The sequence below is a fragment of the Oncorhynchus gorbuscha genome, linkage group LG16 (assembly GCF_021184085.1).
Source record: "Oncorhynchus gorbuscha isolate QuinsamMale2020 ecotype Even-year linkage group LG16, OgorEven_v1.0, whole genome shotgun sequence".
NCBI classification, from domain to species: Eukaryota; Metazoa; Chordata; class Actinopteri; order Salmoniformes; family Salmonidae; genus Oncorhynchus; species Oncorhynchus gorbuscha.
Window position 1 is genome coordinate 13,143,648 of NC_060188.1, and position 23,481 is coordinate 13,167,128.

The 23,481-nt window shown below is 46.8% G+C and overlaps 1 protein-coding gene across 2 annotated transcripts in view; it reads left to right on the forward strand.

Annotated features, from left to right (window-relative positions):
* The window catches only part of LOC123999717 (protein kinase C and casein kinase substrate in neurons protein 3-like), a 12,933-nt gene extending 2,123 nt beyond the window's left edge, over positions 1 to 10,810 (forward strand). The window contains exons 2-10 of one of the 2 annotated variants that reach the window (XM_046305734.1): positions 4,660 to 4,727; positions 6,953 to 7,109; positions 7,204 to 7,439; positions 7,643 to 7,798; positions 7,881 to 8,056; positions 8,505 to 8,625; positions 8,914 to 8,993; positions 9,236 to 9,315; positions 9,425 to 10,810. In XM_046305734.1, coding sequence (XP_046161690.1) covers positions 4,668 to 4,727; positions 6,953 to 7,109; positions 7,204 to 7,439; positions 7,643 to 7,798; positions 7,881 to 8,056; positions 8,505 to 8,625; positions 8,914 to 8,993; positions 9,236 to 9,315; positions 9,425 to 9,534 — 1,176 coding nt within the window. In that variant the 5' untranslated portion in view covers positions 4,660 to 4,667 and the 3' untranslated portion in view covers positions 9,535 to 10,810. The remainder of the gene's footprint in view (positions 1 to 4,659; positions 4,728 to 6,952; positions 7,110 to 7,203; positions 7,440 to 7,642; positions 7,799 to 7,880; positions 8,057 to 8,504; positions 8,626 to 8,913; positions 8,994 to 9,235; positions 9,316 to 9,424) is intronic. The other variant, XM_046305735.1, reaches the window with a different exon arrangement.
* The last annotated feature ends 12,671 nt before the right edge of the window (positions 10,811 to 23,481 follow it).

Genomic DNA, 23,481 nt, shown 5'->3' on the forward strand with positions numbered 1-23,481 from the left:
GGGTACAGTGGTGGGGGAAGAGAGGGTAGACAGGGGGTGATGGGTACTGTGGTGGGGGAAGAGAGGGTAGACAGGGGGTGATGGGTACTGTGGTGGGGGAAGAGAGGGTAGACAGGGGGTGATGGGTACAGTGGTGGGGGAAGAGAGGGTAGACAGGGGGTGATGGGTACTGTGGTGGGGGAAGAGAGGGTAGACAGGGGGTGATGGGTACTGTGGTGGGGGAAGAGAGGGTAGACAGGGGGTGATGGGTACAGTGGTGGGGGAAGAGAGGGTAGACAGGGGGTGATGGGTACTGTGGTGGGGGAAGAGAGGGTAGACAGGGGGTGATGGGTACAGTGGTGGGGGAAGAGAGGGTAGACAGGGGGTGATGGGTACTGTGGTGGGGGAAGAGAGGGTAGACAGGGGGTGATGGGTACAGTGGTGGGGGAAGAGAGGGTAGACAGGGGGTGATGGGTACTGTGGTGGGGGAAGAGAGGGTAGACAGGGGGTGATGGGTACTGTGGTGGGGGTAGAGAGGGTAGACAGGGGGTGATGGGTACTGTGGTGGGGGAAGAGAGGGTAGACAGGGGGTGATGGGTACTGTGGTGGGGGAAGAGAGGGTAGACAGGGGGTGATGGGTACTGTGGTGGGGGAAGAGAGGGTAGACAGGGGGTGATGGGTACTGTGGTGGGGGAAGAGAGGGTAGACAGGGGGTGATGGGTACTGTGGTGGGGAAGAGAGGGTAGACAGGGGGTGATGGGTACTGTGGTGGGGGAAGAGAGGGTAGACAGGGGGTGATGGGTACTGTGGTGGGGGAAGAGAGGGTAGACAGGGGGGTGAGAGAGTTGGCAATGGGAGCATGTGCCAGGCTTGAGCATTTCAATAAGTTTCAGAAGATGTACCCTTTCTGCTTTCTCTTGGGGTAGGCTATTGCAAAAGTGTTGGACTCCAGAGATTTCTAATAGTTTGACTTTGACAGCACACAGGCATTTCAGATTTTTTTGCATGGCCTGTGATCAAGTCAAATCTATGCCAGTAGATGGTAAGTGAGATATTATTCAAATAATACCTTGATTTGGTATGCTCTTATCACTATCTGTACTGATCGGAGTCCTTCACTAGAAAAACTATTAATTGGTTTAGCAGTCGCAGAGGATATGTGAATTTAGCAGTGCATCTCAAAGGAATGAAGGGATACCTTTCATTCTCAGAGATTATCAACAAAGAAAGCAACCATTGATAGTTCTTCATCGTGTTCTTCCTCGTGGTCTTCCTCATGCTAAAATAAAGGTTGAATAAAATAAAGGTTAAATATTAAAACATTCCCGGCATGCTTTAGCCCTGCCCAGAGGGAGAGGATCCAGTGAGGGGACAGGAAGAGGGGTCAAAGGTTAAGAAGGAAATGATTCATTATATATCTGGCCTCATGCAGTGAGAGAGAACTAAAGACCCTGTGGGTTGTGTCATCAGACAGACAGACAGACAGACAGACAGACAGACAGACAGACAGACAGACAGACAGACAGACAGACAGACAGACAGACAGACAGACAGACAGACAGACAGACAGACAGACAGACAGACAGACAGACAGACAGACAGACAGACAGACAGACAGACAGACAAGAGAGCAAGAGAGAGAGAGAGAGAGAGAGAGAGAGAGAGAGAGAGAGAGAGAGAGAGAGAGAGACAGAAAGGATCCATACTTTCATCACAGGCCCTCACTGAAGATGGAGAATCATGTGATAACCCATGAATAGAGGCAGATACAGAAGAATCACTGGATCTGATAGTGGGTCTCACTGAGGGAGGGAGAGATAAAGATATCTGGAAAACAGACAGAGAAAGATTAGTCTTGTGACAGAGTGGGATTTGTTACATTCTCTGTAAAATGCCTTGAGAGAGGTTTTATTGTAAGCTGTTTGGGATCATGTGGGTTTGTCTCTAGTTTATATTTTGTGTCATTGAGCATGTGAGTCTGTCTGCTGATTTTTTTGCCATTTTAAAGCTAATTTCCTGCAATTCTACACATTTTGTAATGACATATGCCATGTTAATATGATATCTTAATGAGAATGACTAACAAAATCAATGGGGCCCCCTGGAGTTCAGGGTCCCTGGACACGTGCCCTGCGTGTTTAGATAGCTGGCTAGACTAACTACCTATTAAACAAATTGTTAACTGACATGGCTAATTGAGTGACTATCAGTGACTGACATAACAAGAGAACAGTGGAGGCTGGTGGGAGAAGCTATAGGAGGACGGTCTCATTGTAGGAGGACGTCCTCCTATAGCTCCTCCCACAAGCCTCCTCTGCAGCAGAAAAACTGCTGATGTACAACCGCATTTTGAAATTGTAACTGGTGTATTCTTACTCTCAATAGTAAGTTTAGACAATCATATTTTCTGGGGTCGTGCCCGCTAGCGGCCGAGGGCGCTAAGAAACCTCTTATGTCGCTGGAACTGGCACTGTCTGTCTGAGTGTGTGTCTGTAGATTTAGGAGCATGTGAGTTTGTGTGTGTGTTGTGTGTGTATTGCATGTGTGTCTATGTTTTTATGTTTTCTCTTGGGCGAGAGGGGAAGACAAGCCCATCAGGAGAGACACAGAGAGGGAGAGAGTAGGGAGACGGGGAAGGTGGGGTGACTTTTACCCCCTGTTTATTTTGGGATGGCTCAAATTTCAACGCTGGGAATTGTGGGGGAGGGCATTCTATCCTTACTGGTAGACTCAGGTCCTTAAATGCCAGGCCTCTGAGTATCTGTTTTACTGTATTATACTGATACTGTACCACGCCAGAATAACTCCCTCTCACCTACTGGTAGTTATCAATCTACCCTGTACACTGTAGAAATTAGACTTTGCTTTTGCAACACATTTGTCCAATTCTACACTGTAACGAAAATTGTATTTTATACGGTAATTTGGGGTGTTATCAACAACAACAAATTTGTGGGCGGGGAAATAATTGCTGTATTTCTAATGGTATTGTAAATCCAAACCACAGAGTACAGTACCATACCGTATCTTTGGAGCACCAAAAACCTTTTGACCACTAGTGGGTGCACATTATTGTTGTTTCTGGCTCATTAACATATTTTCAGGCGTGCCTTGTAAGATGCTATTTTTGTTGCAGCAGTGAGTGAGAATGCTGGACCAATTTAACTTCTCTGTGGTTACAGTGCCTCATCAATTTAAAATGTATCAGGGACAGATTGGAGTGTCAGCAAGTTGTAGCCCTTTCCTGCAGTCAATGACCAAAGTGCCCTCTATGGTCTTATGGGTGGAATGTCATCAATATTTTTCATAATATGTTAATTTATCAATATTTTTTTTAAATAATGAAAATACAGTGTTTCTATGTGAAACAGTTTTGTTATATTTCAGTTTTCTGTGATTTACGTTTTAAACACTTCAACTCCATATCTGACATGGTACAGGTTTCTTCTTGTTTTTAAGTCCATAACCATGTGTGTGAGGTATTTACTTTTGTTTCAAGTATATTTGTTTAAGACTACCATGTGTGACCATGATTTAGCCCACTGCAGTAAAAGGTTCAACCTTAAATTTGTTGAGCATTTTGCCATGTCCTTGGTCTGTTTTGCTCTGTGGTTGCAGCCAGTTTGGAAGCCTTTGTTAAGGCCTCCAGAAGTACACGTGATATAAAACACCAAATATGAGCAAACACTTTGCATACTGCAGCAGCCAACCTGCTTGCACCAATCCCTTGTAAATACTGTGGAATATAAACCCCACCCCTCAGTGAATTTCATTCATTCACAGTTGAAGAGTACTTGCTTTGATACCGTATTTATATTACAGTAGGTATACTACAATATGAAACACAGAATTGTACTTATGACTGAGCTGCCTGTAAGTTACTGTCAAATTCACAGCAAGGCCTTTACAGTGTATCCTCTTATCTGTCCAGTTGTATTAATACATGTAACAATCTAGGTATGTCGTTGTATTCAACTGACCACCTGGGTGGTGTAAAGGTATGTCGTTGTATTCACCTGACCACCTGGGTGGTGTAAAGGTATGTTGTTGTATTCACCTGACCACCTGGGTGGTGTAAAGGTATGTCGCTGTATTCACCTGACCACCTGGGTGGTGTAAAGGTATGTCGTTGTATTCACCTGACCACCTGGGTGGTGTAAAGGTATGTCGCTGTATTCACCTGACCACCTGGGTGGTGTAAAGGTATGTCGTTGTATTCACCTGACCACCTGGGTGGTGTAAAGGTATGTTGTTGTATTCAACTGACCACCTGGGTGGTGTAAAGGTATGTTGTTGTATTCACCTGACCACCTGGGTGGTGTAAAGGTATGTCGCTGTATTCACCTGACCACCTGGGTGGTGTAAAGGTATGTCGTTGTATTCACCTGACCACCTGGGTGGTGTAAAGGTATGTTGTTGTATTCAACTGACCACCTGGGTGGTGTAAAGGTATGTTGTTGTATTCACCTGACCACCTGGGTGGTGTAAAGGTATGTCGTTGTATTCACCTGACCACCTGGGTGGTGTAAAGGTATGTTGTTGTATTCAACTGACCACCTGGGTGGTGTAAAGGTATGTCGTTGTATTCACCTGACCACCTGGGTGGTGTAAAGGTATGTTGAGAGCTGCACAGAATGTTGAAGGACATAAATGATTTCACTACATATTCTTCTGTTTCAGTGGACAGGATGTCGACTCTCCCTCCTGAGGTTGCCACTGAAGATGCCACCAAACAGAGCTTCTGGATGGTGAGTGTGTGTGTGTGTGTGTGTGTGTGTGTGTGTGTGTGTGTGTGTGTGTGTGTGTGTGTGTGTGTGTGTGTGTGTGTGTGTGTGTGTGTGTGTGTGTGTGTGTGTGTGTGTGTGTGTGTGTGTGTGTGTGTGTGTGTGTGTGTGTGTGTTTGTGTGTGTGTGTGTGTTTGTGTGTGTGTGTGTGTGTGCACAGAGAAATGTAATGAGAGAGATGGAGAAAGAGGTGGAGAGGGGGAAGAAACAGACAGGAAAACACAGCACCATTTAGCCTCAGGATGTCTTGATAACCTTGTACAAGAGATTCCCGTGACAGACAAAACAGTATTGCTGCTCATAGGTCAGTGTGTACAAGGCCTCTCTATCACACTAGGCTGGCCATATGTTGTTTAGCTTCTGATAAAGGAAGTTCTGCTTCCCTTTTAGCTGGGGCATCATCCCATCATTCACCCACCTCTTTACAGCCGTATTCTAATCATTACAACGTTATTACCTGTTAATAAACAACTCTGAAATGGATTATAACAACTTAATAATACATCATATATGCCATTTAGCAGACGATTTTATCCAAACCAACTTACAGTCATGGGTCCATACATTTTACGTATGGGTTGTTGGATGCGTAAGATGTTTATTTAGTTGCAGTGAACAGTGAAATAGTTCAGCTCCGAGCTCCAACAGTGCAGGTGTGAATGAAACAAAACATAATAATAATGATAAATATAAATGTCCATTGGTGTCCATCGAGGGAGCAGATAGCCAATATGTTTCTCAAATGAAAAATAGATTTGTTTTTAACCATCCTCCATAAGGCTCATATCATAGGCTGATAAATGTGCTATGGCTATAGGATAGGTTGGTTTGGCTTCTATGCTCCACCAATTGGCTAGTTGCAGCTCCATCCGACTGACCCGTGTCTCTTCCTGTTTGCTGGCCTCCTGGTCATTGCCCCACTTTCATCTCCTCTCTCTCTCTGTAATTTGGGCTCCCTCCTGTTGTGTTGGATGTGTTTCCAGCCCAGTTCCTCTTAATGCTGCTCTCTGGCCCTCCTCTTCTGGCTGCTGCCTGTCATTGTGAAGTGTTGGGTAGAATATGTGCTCTGACTCTTATTATGGAGTATACTGGTTGTGTTGTCATAGTTGTTACTAGTTCAGTTCTGTTGAGTGTGCAGAATAGCCATCACTGGAGTGACAGTCCACTGTACTGTCTGATTGATTTGAGTTTATAGGTTCACTATGTTGCTTCCCCAGCATTTCACATTGTTCTAGTTCTGCCTGTTATGTACGCAACTCTACAGCCATTTGATTGCTCTACTGTGTTGGTATGTACATGAAATGTGATTTGTTACAGAGAACCACGTCAGATCTCTGATGACTTGATTTCTGTGATATACTGTAGTGTTGTGCAGGCTCAGTTGTAGTGGCTGTCTCGGCCTTTGTGATTGGTTGGCTGCGGCTACTTCTGGAGCAGTGCTGTTGGCTTTGGGCAAGATTCCTCAGCTGTTTTCACTTAATTCTCAGAGTCAGTAGAAACCACAACATACACAAAGAGAGAGGGAGAGGGAGGGAACGGGATGAGGATGACCTAAAGGAGAGACAATTACATAGATATTGTTTGGAAACGTGCCAAGGTGTGTGTATGTACGAGAGAAAGAGAGTGAAAGAGCGAGAGGAAGAGAGGGAGAGAGAGAGAGAGAAACTAATAAAATTGATCAAACTGAGGCAGAGGGGTAAAAATAGAGCCAGGAAAAAATGGAGCGTTTTCCAAACTCCACATCCACAAACACAACTCTGGTAATGTCATTACCCTCAGTGAATTGCCCTCTGTTACTCCATCACTCCCTTTTCATCTGTCCTTTTACTGGCCTGTCTACACCAGCCACACCCCATGGTGCCTTCATTAGGCTTTTACAGAAACCTCAAAACATTCAAATGACTTGTCTAAAGGAAAACAGATCGACGTTAGGATGAGAACAGGTTACAGGTCATGGTGTTGAGAGTGTAGAGAGGAAAGTAAAATTGTTATTTAACTGAAATTAACTTCACTATCTGTGTTAATATCCATTGCTACATTACTACTTACTGTATGTTCAATCTCAAACTTTTCCCTCCGCCTCCTCGTCCTTGTTCACCCTCCCTCCCTCCCTCCCTCCCTCCCTCCCTCCCTCCCTCCCTCCCTCCCTCCCTCCCTCCCTCCCTCCCTCCCTCCCTCCCTCGCCCTAGCCTGGGAACTACCAGCGCACGGTGAAGCGCACGGAGGATGCCTTCCAGGCATGTAATGACATCGTGGTGTGCTTCCAGGAGAGAGCCCGTGTGGAGAGGCAGTACGCTCAGCAGCTCAGCGAGTGGAGCAACAAGTGGAAGCCCCTGGTGGACTCCAGTGAGTACTGCAGCTGAAGAGATTCACTGTTTGCTCACTATGTTCCCTGTTGATACTGTATCCACTCTCTCTCTCTGCTCTCCTCCCTCTACAGGCCCGCTATATGGATCCCTCCTGCAGGCGTGGCAGTGTTTCCTCTCCTCCGCCGACCGTCTCGCCGCCCTGCACTCGTCCGTGTGTCGCTCCCTGGTTTCGGAGGACGGGGATCGGGTCAGGACCTGGCAGAAAGAGACCTTCCATAAGAAGGTCTTTGGAGGCTTCAAGGAGTCCCAGGACTTTGGGACTGGCTTCGCACGTGCTCAGAAGCCCTGGGCCAAACGGCTGAAGAAGGTTAGAATACTGTAGATGAAAGAGAGGTCTCTCTAAGACACTATGAATCACCACGTTGAATGGACAATCTCTACTGAGAAATTCAGAGACTCAAAGATCATACTTTTATATAGGGTAGGGCAGAGGTAAATGACTTGAAAGTGTTTGTATGGGAGTCTTCATTGAGTCACTAATATGTCAGTGTTACCTTATGCCCCCCCCAGCTGGACAAAGCCAGGAGTGCGTTCCATAAAGTGCAGCGTAAGGAGCAGACTGCCAAGGACCGGGAGGTCCACGCCAAGGGCAACCCTGACGTGGCCATCGAGAAACAGAGGAAGATTCAGGAGGAAAGAGAGCTGGCTCAGCAGGAGACGGAGAAAGTAAGAGACAGACAGTAAGAGAATGAAGGAGAGAAGTGAATGTGTGAGTCTGTGTGTAATAATGTGTAACTCTCTCCCCCAGGTGCGAGCCCGCTATGAGAAGGTTCTGGAGGAGGTGACCCGCTATGCCCCTCGCTACATGGAGGAGATGGAGTGTATTTTTGACCAATCGCAGGAGGAGGAGAGGAAGAGGATCAGCTTCCTCAAACAGGCCTTCCTGTCCGTCCACAGACACCTGGACGTCACCAACAACGAGAGGTAGGCTACACCTGCAGCCAGACTGTGACTAGGATGGTGTGTTTGTTGGGGGGGGGTGTTTGTTGTAGTTGCGTTGTGTAAATCTCTCACGCCCCATTGTCTTATCCCCCCTCTCTCCCTCCCTCACTCTCTTTCTCCCCCCTCTCTCCTTCCCTCACTCTCCTTCTCCCCCCTCTCTCCCTCCCTCTCTCTCCGTCACTCCCCCCTCTCTCACTTTCCTTCTCCCGCCTCTCTCCTTTTCCCTCCCCTCTCTCCTTCTCTCCCTCCCTCACTTTCCTTCTCCCCCTCTCTCCATCCCTCACTCTCTTTCTCCCCTCACTCCCCCTCTCTCCCTCTCTCACTCTCCTTCTCCCCCTCTCTCCTTCTCCCTCCCACTCTCTCCTTTTCCCTCCCCCTCCCTCCCCCTCCTCCTCTCCCTCCCTCCCTCCTCTCTCCTCCTCTCTCTCAGTGTGAAGGCTGTGTATAATGAGCTCCACAACACTCTCATGGCCATCAGTGAGCAGGACGACCTGCGCTGGTGGAAGAACACCCACGGACCGGGCATGCCCACCGACTGGCCTCAGTTCCAGGTGCAACACTCACACATGCACACACTCACACACACAGACACAGCGGGCTAATGGAAGTTAATGGGGCCTAATATAATGTACTGTAATAATGGATTGATGTAGACTTCTGCCCTGTGTTATTGTCAGAGTTAGTCTAATGTAGTGAACAGTGTTACAAGCTAATGCAGCAGACTGTATAACAGTAGAGCATAGTCCAACAATGTGACCAGTATTACAGTCTCTGGAGGCTAATAGACTGGACCGGTCTGCCTTGTTGTACAATGGGGTCTAATGAAAGGTCTCTTTCAGGAGTGGACGCCAGAGAAGAAAAGCAAAAAAGGGAAGAAAGAGAAAGAGGTAGAGTCACAGCAAGGCACCATAGAGAGGAGGTAAACATGTCTCCAACTGTCTCTTTATTGATTCCTCCTACAGCACAACTCTATCTCAGTGATGTTAAGTAGTTGGAGGAATGTACGTTACAGTCTTAGTATGTATGATACAGGAGACGTGTAGAACTCACTTCCCATCTCATTATGATGAGTCATATAGTTCAGATACTGACTGTTGTGTTAATTGCTTGTAGTTACGGTTAGTGTATGGTTGATTTACACTAACACTCTCTCTCTCTCAGTGTAATGATCGGAGGAGTTAAGGTCAGGGCTCTCTATGACTATGACGGACAGGAGACAGATGAGCTCTCCTTTAAAGCAGGTAGGTCTTCACGCTGTACTTGTCTGTGAGTGTGTTAGAGAGAGAGAGAGACTGTGGTACTCTGTTACTGAATGATATATGATGACCATGCTCCACCTCTCCCCTCCAGGTGAGGAGTTTCTGAAGACTGAGGATGAGGATGACCAGGGCTGGTGTAGAGGGATGAAGGATGGAGGAAGAGAGGGACTCTACCCAGCCAACTATGTAGAGACTGTGTAGTTACACCACTATGTTTGTAAAAAGAAATAGATAGAATGAAAATGAAAGTGACTCATTTTGATAAGAAACATTGTGTCTGAAATGATCCTCAGACGATGTGTACTGTGTACTGTGTATTGTTCCTTAATGAATACCGGCTGCATCACATCCGGCCGTGATTGGGAGTCCCACAGGGCGATGCACAATTGGCACAGCGTCGTCGGGGTTAGGGTTTGGTCGGGGTAGGCCGTCATTGTAAATAAGAATTTGTTCTTAACTGACTTGCCTAGTTAAATAAAGGTAAAATATTTCTTATGAATAAATAAATAATAAGAAATGTAAAAAGTGCCCATGCTATCTGCAGGAAAGCTTTCATCCAAAGAGAATACACTATGGGATATGAGAGCTCTGAATGAACTTTTGGCATACCTACACGGCATCAAATATCCTGGTTTCTTTCTTTAAAATATGTTGGAAAATGTTTAATATATTTACCTGAGACACCTATATGAAAGCTATATGATGTATGATGCCTTTTTTGTACAATTTGAGAAATGCGATGCTGATTCTATAGGTACTGTACATGTCACCACTTGATGCTGAAGCCATACTGTATGTTTGCTGTTCTTATAGAGCTAAACTCTCCTGTTCGCTTTACTGAAACATATATTTATGTAGAAATAAGTGCTTCGACAGGCTTTAATCAGTGATTATTATGAATGGAGTGAAACTTTGACAATGAGCACAATTCATCAATACCTGTAGCCTGATCAGTAATAGTATGAGCAGTAATGTCTCCTGTACCCTGTGTGTGTTATAAGAGTACGATGTGACAGGATTGGGATCTCCTTTCAGAGGGACTGTAATAGATCTCCTCTCATCGTCTTCTTGATGGCAACTCCCCTTAATAGAACCTTTGCCAAAGTGAAGGATAGGATGTCATTTCTGGGCCTGTCCACGTTCTGGTTTTTCTTTTCCATTTCTAAATGTGTGTATATGTGAGCGTGTACTATACATGCATGTGTGTGTATATGTGAGTGTGTACTATACATGCATGTGTGTGTATATGTGAGTGTGTACTATACATGCATGTGTGTGTATATGTGAGTGTGTACTATACAGGCATGTGTGTGTATATGTGAGTGTGTCTATACATGCATGTGTGTGTATATGTGAGTGTGTACTATACATGCACGTGTGTGAAAGGTAAGCCTCGGCCCTCATTGTCTCTTGTATATTTGAGCCTTTCATACTGTAAGTGCCTTTCTAAAGAATAAAATGAAACTAAACGAATGTTGATAACTTTTGTTGCCGTGTTCTTGGGACAGGAGATGACGAGTGAGAACACATTTAATGACTGTGTTTGTGTTGTTCTACAGTACATACAGTATGTACAATGTTTATTTACACATACTCTGAAGAGAACGGCTAAATGTACAGTATATGTGTGTGTTTGTGTTGTTCTACAGTACATACAGTATCTACAGCGTTTATTTACACATACTCTGAAGAGAACGGCTAAATGTACAGTATATGTGTGTGTTTGTGTTGTTCTACAGTACATACAGTATCTACAGCGTTTATTTACACATACTCTGAAGAGAACGGCTAAATGTACAGTATATGTGTTTGTGTTTGAGTGTATGCGCGTGCGTATACAAGTGCTTGCAGCCGTGTGTGTGTGTGTATGTGTGTATGAATACCATCGGCCTAGGTGTTGGAACAGGGCTCTGGAGCATGTTTATGGTGCCATATCAGTGGAGTTGTCAGTCTGAGTGACAGTCAGACACAGACATCTCTGGCTCCCAAGTGTGTATCACAGACTGTGTCAGAGTAGAGCAGAGTGCAGTAGAGCAGGGCATCCTGGACCTAGTTCAGGTCATCTGCCTGTGATGTCACCTCTCTCAGCCAGATGGGAAGTGACATCACCATATGGCCAGAATTCCGCCCCATGGCTCTGGATGTTGATGATTCTCTATTCAAAGGACTGCACATAGTAAGTGGCACAGCAGGGAAACAAACAGATGGTAACATTGTAATGTGATATGGAATTCAACAGAAATAAAGGTTATGTATTATAGGTTAAACATAAATGGAATGTCTACTGTATGTCTAGAACCATGCCGTGATTTGTATGCCACATAGTTTAACATCTGTTGATTGGTCAAAATGATACCCCGTCTGTATGGGGTCATGTGAGTAGGAAGGATGGGTCAAAATGATACCCCGTCTGTATGGGGTCATGTGAGTAGGAAGGATGGGTCAAAATGATACCCCGTCTGTATGGGGTCATGTGAGTAGGAAGGATGGGTCAAAATGATACCCCGTCTGTATGGGGTCATGTGAGTAGGAAGGATGGGTCAAAATGATACCCCGTCTGTATGGGGTCATGTGAGTAGGAAGGATGGGTCAAAATGATACCCCGTCTGTATGGGGTCATGTGAGTAGGAAGGATGGGTCAAAATGATACCCCGTCTGTATGGGGTCATGTGAGTAGGAAGGATGGGTCAAAATGATACCCCGTCTGTATGGGGTCATGTGAGTAGGAAGGATGGGTCAAAATGATACCCCGTCTGTATGGGGTCATGTGAGTAGGAAGGATGGGTCAAAATGGCCGGGGTGGTGTGAGGAAACTATTAATTAAATGTTTGTTTAGAACTTTGAAAGTAAAATAGTTGAGTAATTGTGCTGTAAAAACCTGTTCCTTTGAATTATCTTCCTGGGAAAATGTAATCACTGGACTACTCTCATCACCAAGGACTTCTTTTCATCCCCAAGGACTTCCTTTCATTACCAAGGACTTCCTTTCATCCCCAAGGACTTCCTTTCATTACCAAGGACTTCCTTTCATCACCAAGGACTTCCTGATTGTGTTGATTGACTCTCCTGCATTTTCTGTTGGATTTTAATTGATATTTTTGTGAAATTACTCTCATTTTGGTTTGTGACCTTTGAACTCTGGACTATTGAATTGACAGGTGGCTCGATATAGTAGATAGATAGTTGGCCCTCTCCACACTCCCTCACTGTTTCATTGTGAAGGCAAGCCAACATACATTATTAGCTTGTGTGTCGTGATGGTTTAGACTTGCACAACTTGGATTCAGTTCCTGGTAGTCCGACACCCTTGCTGATAATAAGCGTACCTCTGAGTCTTCATTTGGCCAATCAGAGCACAGCTTATTATCAGCTTGAGTGCACCTCCCTCCTATTCCACAGAGATAGAATTCAGCAATTTATATTCATTAAGAGAGCTCATTTTATACAGTAAGTGCAATGCCAACACATAACAATTAACACTCACTTGTTTGTCACAGCAATTATGATTGGAAACAGCTCATTTACATGCTAATGGTCCCCTGACATCCATTGAAATTGACGCCAGTGAGCTCTCAAAGACAACCCGGTCAATAGTGTCACCCATTTATCTTAGTCAGGTCAACATGTGGCCAACCACTCTTAGTACATAGTCTCCGCCCTCTGTATTTACTATGAAACAGTCATACATCACATCCCCTGCCACTCACAGCAGTCACCACGAAGACAGTCAATAAGAGAGTCAGTACAGTGGCTTTACCTCCGGTGTCATATGATTATACCATTTTGCTTAGAAGAGTGATTTGATCCGATCCCTAATGATCTCTTCTGTTTGTGTGGATCCTCCTTCTCTCCGTCTCTCCGTTCTCCGTTTCTCTCTCTCTGTCTGGTTCAAATGAAATTCAACTACACTTAATATCCTGCACACACCAAGGTAGAAAGATGCACATGCACCCGTGCAGACTCATCTGCAGTTCACCAGGCAGCCAACAGAGGGGCTAAAGTATCAGATTGACAGCATACAGCAGGCCTGTCTCAAGGAGAAATATGCTCACTGGTGTAGCAGCATATTGGGAAAATGTCTTTATTCCCTCATGTTTCATGTTGTGACAAGCAGAACTTTGGGTTGCCATGGAGAGAGCTGCCGGGGAATAAAACGTAATTAAAAGCCCTGGAACTGATGTTAGTCTGACTCAGTGCATGTCTGTCTGCAGATGGATGAGAATGCATGATGTTTCCTTGAAGGCAAATCGAACACATGTTGTATATTGTGTGTATTTCATATATTGTGTATGCATAATGTTCATATAATGAGTGTATGTGAAAGGGAGAGGGGAGTATGTCAATTATGCTGTGTTACTCATATGTCTTCTTTGATACAATTCAGTCTAGCAGGGTAAGGTACATAGAACGTGTGTGTGTGTATTTGTGTGTGTGTGTGTGTGTGTGTGTGTGTGTGTGTGTGTGTGTGTGTGTGTGTGTGTGTGTGTGTGTGTGTGTGTGTGTGTGTGTGTGTGTGTGTGTGTGTGTGTGTGTGTGTGTGTCTGAGTGTGTCCGAGTGTGTGTGTGTGTGTGTGTGTGTGTGTGTGTGTGTGTGTGTGTGTGTGTGTGTGTGTGTGTGTGTGTGTGTGTGTGTGTGTGTGTGTGTGTGTGTGTGTGTGTGTGTGTGTGTGTGTGTGTGTGTGTGTGTGTGTGTGTGTGTGTGTGTGTGTGTGTGTGTGTGTGTGTGTGTGTGTGTGTGTGTGTGTGTGTGTGTGTGTGTGTGTGTGTGTGTGTGAGTGTGTGTGTGTGTGTGTGTGAGTGTGTGTGTGTGTGTGTGTGTGTGTGTGTGTGTGTGTGTGTGTGTGTGTGTGTGTGTGTGTGTGTGTGTGTGTGTGTGTGTGTGTGTGTGTGTGTGTGTGTGTGTGTGTGTGTGTGTGTGTGCGTGTGTGCGTGTGTGTGTGTGAGTGGCTGTTGTGTGTCTGTGGGTATCCCTATGTAAACACAGACTGGTGTGTGTAAAATGACTCACCGTCCCTGTTAGAAAGACACAGGGTAGAGGATCAGATGAGCGTTCTCCCAGCTTGTCAGTCACACAACACTCCCAGATGGGCTCTCACATCCTCCCCCGGTCTCTCTCAGATACACAAACACCCCCAGGGGAGAACCTCAATCCCCTTTACGGCCCACAGGGAGATTAAACCCCCAATCCCCCCTACGGTCCACAGGGAGATGAAACCCCCAATCCTCCCTATGGCCCTCAGGGAGATGAAACCCCCAGACCCTCCTGATGCCCACAGAGAGATGAAACCCCCAATCCTCCCTATGGCCCTCAGGGAGATGAAACCCCCAGACCCTCCTGATGCCCACAGGGAGATGAAACCCCCAATCCCCCTACGGCCCACAGGGAGATGAAACCCCCAATCCCTCCTACGGCTAACAGAGAGATGAAACCCCCAATCCCTCCTATGGCCCACAGGGAGATGAAACCCCCAATCCTTCCTACGGCCCACATGGAGATGAAACCCCCAGGCCCTCCTGCGGCCCACAAGGAGATGAAACCCCCAATCCCTCCTACGGCCCACAGGGAGATGAATCCCCCAATCCCTCCTACGGCCCACAGGGAGATGAAACCCCCAATCCCTCCTACAGGCTACAGGAAGATGAAACCCCCAATCCCTCCTACGGCCCACAGGGAGATGGGGAGAACCACAACTCCATGTTATAGGCCAAGGGAGGATTAACACCAGGGTTGAACATACAGGGCTTGCTGGTAGCTACAGGAAAGGGCAGGTCTGAGTCAGCCAGCCTCAGGTGGGAGGACCAGGGGGCGGGCGAGAGGACCAGAAGGTGGGGAAGAGGGCCTGCTCACACAAGAGGTTCAGCTCAGGAGAAAGGGGGGAGGGCTCTCTGGCTCGCTTGGCCTCTGTGTGCATCCATTTTTCATTTTAAATTGCCCAAATATAATGAGCAATCAAGAAGATGGATATTCTAGCATTTCAATTAGCCTAATTAAAGAGAGGGCAGCAGGCCACTGAAAAGAATGGCTAACAGTACTGTGTGTGTGTGTGTGTGTGCGTGTGTGCAGTACGTCTGTGTGTGTGTGTGTGTGTGTGTGTGTGTGTGTGTGTGTGTGTGTGTGTGTGTGTGTGTGTGTGTGTGTGTGTGTGTGTGTGTGTGTGTGTGTGTGTGTGTGTGTGTGTGTGTGTGTGTGTGTGTGTGTGTGTGTGTGTGGACGTGTTTAATTCTACAAGAAAAGTCAAATAACAACAGTTGGACCAACTGGGGACATTTTGTTAGTCCCCACAAAGCCAACTGATATTTATAGGGGGTTAACATTTAGAATGAGTGTTAGGGTTTAGGAGCTAGAGATAGGATTAGGGTTAGGGTTAACATTAGGGTTAGGGTATGGGTTAGGTAACATTTTGAATTGGACTGAATTGTGTTTCCCCACAAGGTTAGTTATACAAGACTGTGTGTGGGTGTGGGTGTACATATGTGTGTGTGTGTGTGTCTCTACGTGTGCGTCAGTGTGTTTGAAATACACTCTGAGGGATTGAATTCCTGCATCACCAGTCAGATTGAGAAATTAACCCCTTTCTCCCCAAATCTCTCCCTCCATTCATAGCCCAGAACGTAAGTTATAACCTCAATACCAACACCAGATTCCAGAACAGATCCTGCCTTCACTCCAGTTTAACAAACACCATTTACCTCAATTTGTTGCTGATCCTAGAACAGTTAGTTGATAACATCCTGTTTCTCTCGACACCAGACTGAGCCCCAGTAAGGCTCAGGCAGCCATGCAGAAGGGGCTGACAGTGCGAGAGTGAACTGTAACGTCAGCATCTCGTCTGCTCTGACAGTGAGAGAGTGAACTGTAACTTCAGCATCTCGTCTGCTCTGACAGTGAGAGAGTGAACTGTAACTTCAGCATCTCGTCTGCTCTGACAGTGAGAGAGTGAACTGTAACTTCAGCATCTCGTCTGCTCTGACAGTGAGAGAGTGAACTGTAACTTCAGCACCTCGTCTGCTCTGACAGTGAGAGAGTGAACTGTAACTTCAGCATCTCGTCTGCTCTGACAGTGAGAGAGTGAACTGTAACATCAACACCTCGTCTGCTCTGACAGTGAGAGAGTGAACTGTAACTTCAGCATGTCGTCTGCTCTGACAGTGAGAGATTGAACTGTAACTTCAGCATCTCGTCTGCTAAGACAGTGAGAGTGAACTGTAACTTCAGCATCTCGTCTGCTCTGACAGTGAGAGATTGAACTGTAACTTCAGCACCTCGTCTGCTCTGACAGTGAGAGAGGGAACTGTAACTTCAGCATCTCGTCTGCTCTGACAGAGAGAGTGAACTGTAACTTCAGCACCTCGTCTGCTCTGACAGTGAGAGAGTGAACTGTAACTTCAGCATCTCGTCTGCTCTGACAGTGACAGAGTGAACTGTAACTTCAGCATCTCGTCTGCTCTGACAGTGACAGAGTGAACTGTAACTTCAGCATCTCGTCTGCTCTGACAGTGATAGAGTGAACTGTAACCTCAGCACCTCGTCTGCTCTGACAGTGAGAGAGTGAACTGTAACTTCAGCATCTCGTCTGCTCTGACAGTGACAGAGTGAACTGTAACTTCAGCATCTCGTCTGCTCTGAAAGTGAGAGAGTGAACTGTAACTTCAGCATCTCGTCTGCTCTGACAGTGAGAGAGTGAACTGTAACTTCAGCATCTCGTCTGCTCTGACAGTGAGAGAGTGAACTGTAACTTCAACACCTCGTCTGCTCTGACAGTGAGAGAGTGAACTGTAACTTCAGCATCTCGTCTGCTCTAACAGTGAGAGAGTGAACTGTAACTTCAGCATCTCGTCTGCTCTGACAGTGAGAGAGTGAACTGTAACTTCAGCATGTCGTCTGCTCTGACAGTGAGAGAGTGAACTGTAACTTCAACACCTCGTCTGCTCTGACAGTGAGAGAGTGAACTGTAACTTCAACACCTCGTCTGCTCTGACAGTGAGAGAGTGAACTGTAACTTCAACACCTCGTCTGCTCTGACAGTGAGAGAGTGAACTGTAACTTCAGCATCTCGTCTGCTCTAACAGTGAGAGAGTGAACTGTAACTTCAGCATCTCATCTGCTCTGACAGTGAGAGAGTGAACTGTAACTTCAGCATGTCGTCTGCTCTGACAGTGAGAGAGTGAACTGTAACTTCAACACCTCGTTTGCTCTGACAGTGAGAGAGTGAACTGTAACTTCAGCATCTCGTCTGCTCTGACAGTGAGAGAGTGAACTGTAACTTCAGCATCTCGTCTGCTCTGACAGTGAGAGAGTGAACTGTAACTTCAACACCTCGTCTGCTCTGACAGTGAGAGAGTGAACTGTAACTTCAGCATCTCGTCTGCTCTGACAGTGAGAGAGTGAACTGTAACTTCAGCATCTCGTCTGCTCTGACAGTGAGAGAGTGAACTGTAACGTCAGCATCTCGTCTGCTCTGACAGTGAGAGAGTGAACTGTAACGTCAGCATCTCGTCTGCTCTGACAGTGAGAAAGTGAACTGTAACTTCAGCATCTCGTCTGCTTTGACAGTGAGAGAGTGAACTGTAACTTCAACACCTCGTCTGCTCTGACAGTGAGAGAGTGAACTGTAACTTCAACACCTCGTCTGCTCTGACAGTGAGAGAGTGAACTGTAACTTCAGCATCTCGTCTGCTCTAACAGTGAGAGAGTGAACTGTAACTTCAGCATCTCATCTGCTCTGACAGTGAGAGAGTGAACTGTAACTTCAGCATGTCGTCTGCTCTGACAGTGAGAGAGTGAACTGTAACTTCAACACCTCGTCTGCTCTGACAGTGAGAGAGTGAACTGTAACTTCAGCATCTCGTCTGCTCTGACAGTGAGAGAGTGAACTGTAACTTCAGCATCTCGTCTGCTCTGACAGTGAGAGAGTGAACTGTAACATCAACACCTCGTCTGCTCTGACAGTGAGAGAGTGAACTGTAACTTCAGCACCTCGTCTGCTCTGACAGTGAGAGAGTGAACTGTAACTTCAGCATCTCGTCTGCTCTGACAGTGAGAGAGTGAACTGTAACATCAACACCTCGTCTGCTCTGACAGTGAGAGAGTGAACTGTAACTTCAGCATGTCGTCTGCTCTGACAGTGAGAGATTGAACTGTAACTTCAGCATCTCGTCTGCTAAGACAGTGAGAGTGAACTGTAACTTCAGCATCTCGTCTGCTCTGACAGTGAGAGATTGAACTGTAACTTCAGCACCTCGTCTGCTCTGACAGTGAGAGAGGGAACTGTAACTTCAGCATCTCGTCTGCTCTGACAGAGAGAGTGAACTGTAACTTCAGCACCTCGTCTGCTCTGACAGTGAGAGAGTGAACTGTAACTTCAGCATCTCGTCTGCTCTGACAGTGACAGAGTGAACTGTAACTTCAGCATCTCGTCTGCTCTGACAGTGACAGAGTGAACTGTAACTTCAGCATCTCGTCTGCTCTGACAGTGAGAGAGTGAACTGTAACATCAACACCTCGTCTGCTCTGACAGTGAGAGAGTGAACTGTAACTTCAGCATGTCGTCTGCTCTGACAGTGAGAGATTGAACTGTAACTTCAGCATCTCGTCTGCTAAGACAGTGAGAGTGAACTGTAACTTCAGCATCTCGTCTGCTCTGACAGTGAGAGATTGAACTGTAACTTCAGCACCTCGTCTGCTCTGACAGTGAGAGAGGGAACTGTAACTTCAGCATCTCGTCTGCTCTGACAGAGAGAGTGAACTGTAACTTCAGCACCTCGTCTGCTCTGACAGTGAGAGAGTGAACTGTAACTTCAGCATCTCGTCTGCTCTGACAGTGACAGAGTGAACTGTAACTTCAGCATCTCGTCTGCTCTGACAGTGACAGAGTGAACTGTAACTTCAGCATCTCGTCTGCTCTGACAGTGATAGAGTGAACTGTAACCTCAGCACCTCGTCTGCTCTGACAGTGAGAGAGTGAACTGTAACTTCAGCATCTCGTCTGCTCTGACAGTGACAGAGTGAACTGTAACTTCAGCATCTCGTCTGCTCTGAAAGTGAGAGAGTGAACTGTAACTTCAGCATCTCGTCTGCTCTGACAGTGAGAGAGTGAACTGTAACTTCAGCATCTCGTCTGCTCTGACAGTGAGAGAGTGAACTGTAACTTCAACACCTCGTCTGCTCTGACAGTGAGAGAGTGAACTGTAACTTCAGCATCTCGTCTGCTCTAACAGTGAGAGAGTGAACTGTAACTTCAGCATCTCGTCTGCTCTGACAGTGAGAGAGTGAACTGTAACTTCAGCATGTCGTCTGCTCTGACAGTGAGAGAGTGAACTGTAACTTCAACACCTCGTCTGCTCTGACAGTGAGAGAGTGAACTGTAACTTCAACACCTCGTCTGCTCTGACAGTGAGAGAGTGAACTGTAACTTCAACACCTCGTCTGCTCTGACAGTGAGAGAGTGAACTGTAACTTCAGCATCTCGTCTGCTCTAACAGTGAGAGAGTGAACTGTAACTTCAGCATCTCATCTGCTCTGACAGTGAGAGAGTGAACTGTAACTTCAGCATGTCGTCTGCTCTGACAGTGAGAGAGTGAACTGTAACTTCAACACCTCGTTTGCTCTGACAGTGAGAGAGTGAACTGTAACTTCAGCATCTCGTCTGCTCTGACAGTGAGAGAGTGAACTGTAACTTCAGCATCTCGTCTGCTCTGACAGTGAGAGAGTGAACTGTAACTTCAACACCTCGTCTGCTCTGACAGTGAGAGAGTGAACTGTAACTTCAGCATCTCGTCTGCTCTGACAGTGAGAGAGTGAACTGTAACTTCAGCATCTCGTCTGCTCTGACAGTGAGAGAGTGAACTGTAACGTCAGCATCTCGTCTGCTCTGACAGTGAGAGAGTGAACTGTAACGTCAGCATCTCGTCTGCTCTGACAGTGAGAAAGTGAACTGTAACTTCAGCATCTCGTCTGCTTTGACAGTGAGAGAGTGAACTGTAACTTCAACACCTCGTCTGCTCTGACAGTGAGAGAGTGAACTGTAACTTCAACACCTCGTCTGCTCTGACAGTGAGAGAGTGAACTGTAACTTCAGCATCTCGTCTGCTCTAACAGTGAGAGAGTGAACTGTAACTTCAGCATCTCATCTGCTCTGACAGTGAGAGAGTGAACTGTAACTTCAGCATGTCGTCTGCTCTGACAGTGAGAGAGTGAACTGTAACTTCAACACCTCGTCTGCTCTGACAGTGAGAGAGTGAACTGTAACTTCAGCATCTCGTCTGCTCTGACAGTGAGAGAGTGAACTGTAACTTCAGCATCTCGTCTGCTCTGACAGTGAGAGAGTGAACTGTAACGTCAGCATCTCGTCTGCTCTGACAGTGAGAGAGTGAACTGTAACGTCAGCATCTCGTCTGCTCTGACAGTGAGAAAGTGAACTGTAACTTCAGCATCTCGTCTGCTTTGACAGTGAGAGAGTGAACTGTAACTTCAGCACCTCATCTGCCCTGACAGTGAGAGAGTGAACTGTAACTTCAGCATCTCGTCTGCTCTGACAGTGAGAGAGTGAACTGTAACTTCAGCATCTCGTCTGCTCTGACAGTGAGAGAGTGAACTGTAACTTCAGCACCTCGTCTGCTCTGACAGTGAGAGATTGAACTGTAACTTCTGCATCTCGTCTGCTCTGACAGTGAGAGAGTGAACTGTAACTTCAGCATCTCGTCTGCTCTGACAGTGAGAGAGTGAACTGTAACTTCTGCATCTCGTCTGCTCTGACAGTGAGAGAGTGAACTGTAACTTCTGCATCTCGTCTGCTCTGACAGTGAGAGAGTGAACTGTAACTTCAACACCTCATCTGCTCTGACAGTGAGAGCCAGATGGTCATGTAGAACACTCACAGTGACATGAGCGAACACAGCTCCCTCTGCTGGAGCTCCCTCTCACACACACACACACACACACACACACACACACACACACACACACACACACACACACACACACACACACACACACACACACACACACACACACACACACACACACACACACACACACACACACACACACACACATGAACGCAAAGACTCACACGCGCGTGCGAGAAGCACACACACACGCACGCATGCACACGCTCATTTACATAAATGCAAATGGTACACGCACTAACACATTTCCTACAGCTTTCTTTCCACGGTTCCCTGGTCGTTTCTTCTTTCATTAGTCACCCCTTTCATCCTCTCTTTTTTCTATTCTCTCTCTCTCTCTCTCTCTCTCCCTCTCTGTCTCTCTCTCTCTTTCTCTTCTCTCTCTCTCTCTCTCTCTCTCTCTCTCTCTCTCTCTCTCTCTCTCTCTCTCTCTCTCTCTCTCTCTCTCTCTCTCTCTCTCTCTCTCTTCCTCTCTCTCTATATCTTTCTCTCTCTCTCTCTCTCTCTCTCTCCAACCCTCTCTCGCTCTCCAACCCTCTCTCTCTCTCTCTCTCTCTCTCTCTCTCTCTCTCTCTCTCTCTCTCTCTCTCTCTCTCTCTCTCTCTCTCTCTCTCTCTCTCTCTCTCTCTCTCTCTCTCTCTCTCTCTCTCTCTCTCTCTCTCTCTCTCTCTCTCTCTCTCTCTCTCTGTCTCTCTCTCTCTCTTCCCCTCTCTCTCTCTCTCTCTCTCTCTCGCTCTCTCTCTCTCTCGCTCTCTCTCTCTCTCTCTCTCTCTCTCTCTCTCTCTCTCTCTCTCTCTCTTCATGTCCCTGTGCTCCTCGTTTCAGTCTGCTGGTCAGAGTTAATTGGCTGCTGTCTAATTGCTGCTCATTAGCTTGAGTAACCAAACATTTAAAACAGCAACAAATCCTCCTCTTTCTCTCTCTCTCTCTTTCACTCTCTCTGAGTGTTTTATTCCCAGTCCGCCAATTCCCCGTCTTTCATTCTGTCTGTCTTCCTCCACATAGCCACACATAGCCACACCACACCTCTCATAGACAAAAACACACACGCACGTCGTACGCGCACACGCACCCATATTCCCTGTCTTCCATTCCCTCCCCCTTCCCTGTTGGCATTTTGTCAGAGTCTGTTTGTTTCGGTTGCCCTCAGTCTCCCCCACCACTGTATACCCTCTTTAATCTGTCTTAGAAAAACCTCTGGAGGTTAATTCCTTTCTCTGAGCAGAGTGCTTTACTGGCATGGCAGCCAAATCCATACAGAAAGAGTGCATCAAGCTTTAAAACGGACATCTCAACAGCGGAGCAGTTTAGCCAAAGTGACGTGATATATAGAGCATACTGTATCACCGTGGAGGAAAAACGCCTCTATCTACAGAAAGACTGCTGCTGCCACTGCTACTGTGGGTGTCTCCAGGGGATGAGAGGTGCGTGTAGAGATATATGATTTTGATTACACAATCTCACAGACACACACACACGCGTCTCACCACACGCACATGTGCCCAGGCACACACTCACTCACACATGTAAACATCCAGGAATCTGAACCTACGATAATGAGTGTAATAATGAAGTTTGGGCATTGGTTTGGAATGCGCTAAATTACAAGTTAGGAGTCTTGTCTGTCCTAAGGACTGGTCATAGAGCTTCACTGGCCTCTCTCTTGCCAGTCTTCAAACACGTCTGTCAGGGACAGTTCTGTCAGGGACACGTCTGTCAGGGACACGTCTGCGTCTGTCAGGGACACGTCTGTCAGGGACACGTCTGTCAGGGACAGGTCTGTCAGGGACACGTCTGTCAGGGACACGTCTGTCAGGGACACGTCTGTCAGGGACAGTTCTGTCAGGGACAGGTCTGTCAGGGACAGGTCTGTCAGGGACAGGTCTGTCAGGGACAGGTCTGTCAGGGACACGTCTGTCAGGGACACGTCTGTCAGGGACAGGTCTGTCAGGGACAGGTCTGTCAGGGACACATCTGTCAGGGACAGGACTTTCAGGGACACGTCTGTCAGGGACACGTCTGTCAGGGACAGGTCTGTCAGGGACAGGTCTGTCAGGGACACGTCTGTCAGGGAGACATCTGTCAGGGACACATCTGTCAGGGACACGTCTGTCAGGGACAGTTCTGTCAGGGACACGTCTTTCAGGGACAGGTCTGTCAGGGACACGTCTGTCAGGGACAGGTCTGTCAGGGACACGTCTGTCAGGGACAGGTCTGTCAGGGACACGTCTGTCAGGGACA